The 1587-nt window shown below is 52.2% G+C and overlaps 1 protein-coding gene across 2 annotated transcripts in view; it reads left to right on the forward strand.

Moving 5' to 3' along the window:
• Positions 1–775, forward strand: part of LOC116102241 (nodal modulator 1) — a 53119-nt gene extending 52344 nt beyond the window's left edge. Inside the window, exon 31 of one of the 2 annotated variants that reach the window (XM_031386696.1) lies at positions 170–775. In XM_031386696.1, the coding sequence (XP_031242556.1) occupies positions 170–301 (132 nt within the window). In that variant the 3' untranslated portion in view covers positions 302–775. The remainder of the gene's footprint in view (positions 1–169) is intronic. The other variant, XM_031386697.1, reaches the window with a different exon arrangement.
• The last annotated feature ends 812 nt before the right edge of the window (positions 776–1587 follow it).

The raw sequence follows: 1587 nt of genomic DNA on the forward strand, positions 1-1587 counted from the left end.
CTGCAGGCACAGGTGCCCACGAGGAGGTGCACGGGGGTTTGTACCTCCCTGCCAGCCTTCTGCAGGCACGGGGTGCCCACGAGGAGATGCACGGGTGTGTGTGTGGGGGGGAGGTGCCCATAGGAGGTGCACGGTGTCTTCCTGGTGCTCATGGTCGCTCTCATTCCAGCTCATTCCTTTGCTGCTTCAGCTGACGAGTCGTCTTCAGGGAGTCAGAGCCCTTGGCCAGGCAGCCTCTGACAGCAGCGGCTCAGAAGACATGAAGAGACAAACCAAGAAACAGAAGACCAGGCGCACGTGAGGAGGAAGGAGGCCCCGTCTCCTGCGGATGACACAGCCAGGGCTGCCACCTGCCTGGGGACAAAGGCACATGCTCATTCACTTCAGGCAGGCCCTGGGCCCTGTGACCCCTGTGTTGGTGTCCTGCCTGTCTGTCCTCTCCTGTGTAGCCCTGTGGTGCAATGCGACGAATGGACCCTCCTGTCACTCTGCTGAACACAATTTATTTTCTGTGTTGAAGATAATTTATTATTATTATTTTTGTCAGAGAAGTATTTAAGCTGAGCTGGTGGCGTGAGAACGTAATTCCAACCCTCCACATTCGTTTGCAAGTCCAGGAAGCAGGGCACTTGTCTGCCGTGCCATCTAGACTTTCCCCAAACTACCCTCTGCACTCGAGGCCTGTGCTGGAAGCTGCAGCAACACCTGTCCAGAACGGTCTGTCAAGAGCTGGATGAATAAAGTCAGCCACTCGTTTGTGCTGTCACTTCTCAGATACAGTTCTTCAGGGGCTTGGCATAGTGTGCGGTGCATTCAGGGTGGGTGGGCGTTCAGCCCCAGTGACAGAGCCTGGGGACTGAGGCACAGCCAACCTGTGGCTGAGCTCAGCTCACTGTGGTTCCTGGGATGTATGTTCTATATCCTAGAGAAGCAGATGAGACGTCATCCCTATACGGTGTATGGATATGGATATCCATTCTAGCTCTCCAAGTGACAACTGCAGTAACACCCCCCTTAAATATTGATGGGGCTTTTAATTGACGCAGTATAAAGGCTAAAAGCTTATGAGAGACAACTAAATATCAGTGGGCTCTGTCCCTCTGCAAAGGTGGCTATCATGTGGCAGCATCATGGTGTTGCTCAAGGGTCAGCCTGGGTGTTGGTCCAACCCCTTAGGGCATTTGAAAGCACTGCTTGTCCTGTTCTGGCCAGGGGCCTGCCCTTGCTCCATGGGGCAGAGCACTGGAACCTGTGGGAAGTAACTTTCTGTCTGGTGGATTGTGAATAGTGCAAAGGTTGTACAACACACCATTCATGACACACTGAAGTGTCCAGAGAGGCTCTTAGAGGACTGGGGAATGCAGCTTAGCTGCGAGTATGCTTCCCAGCAAGTTTACAAGGCTGAATTTGACCTCCAGTGCTGCCCAAAGGTGTGGTTATGAAACTGTCCCACAGTTTCACAAACTTGGGTTCTCTCAGGCAAAGGACCAAAGGACCTGAAATAAAGGGTTCGAGATGCAAGAGAAAACACAAAGCCAAGTTGTGTCCCAATCAAGGCTTTTGCTTTACTTAGAAATATCTAGAATA

The sequence above is a fragment of the Mastomys coucha genome, unplaced genomic scaffold (genome assembly GCF_008632895.1).
Source record: "Mastomys coucha isolate ucsf_1 unplaced genomic scaffold, UCSF_Mcou_1 pScaffold21, whole genome shotgun sequence".
Taxonomy (NCBI): Eukaryota; Metazoa; Chordata; class Mammalia; order Rodentia; family Muridae; genus Mastomys; species Mastomys coucha.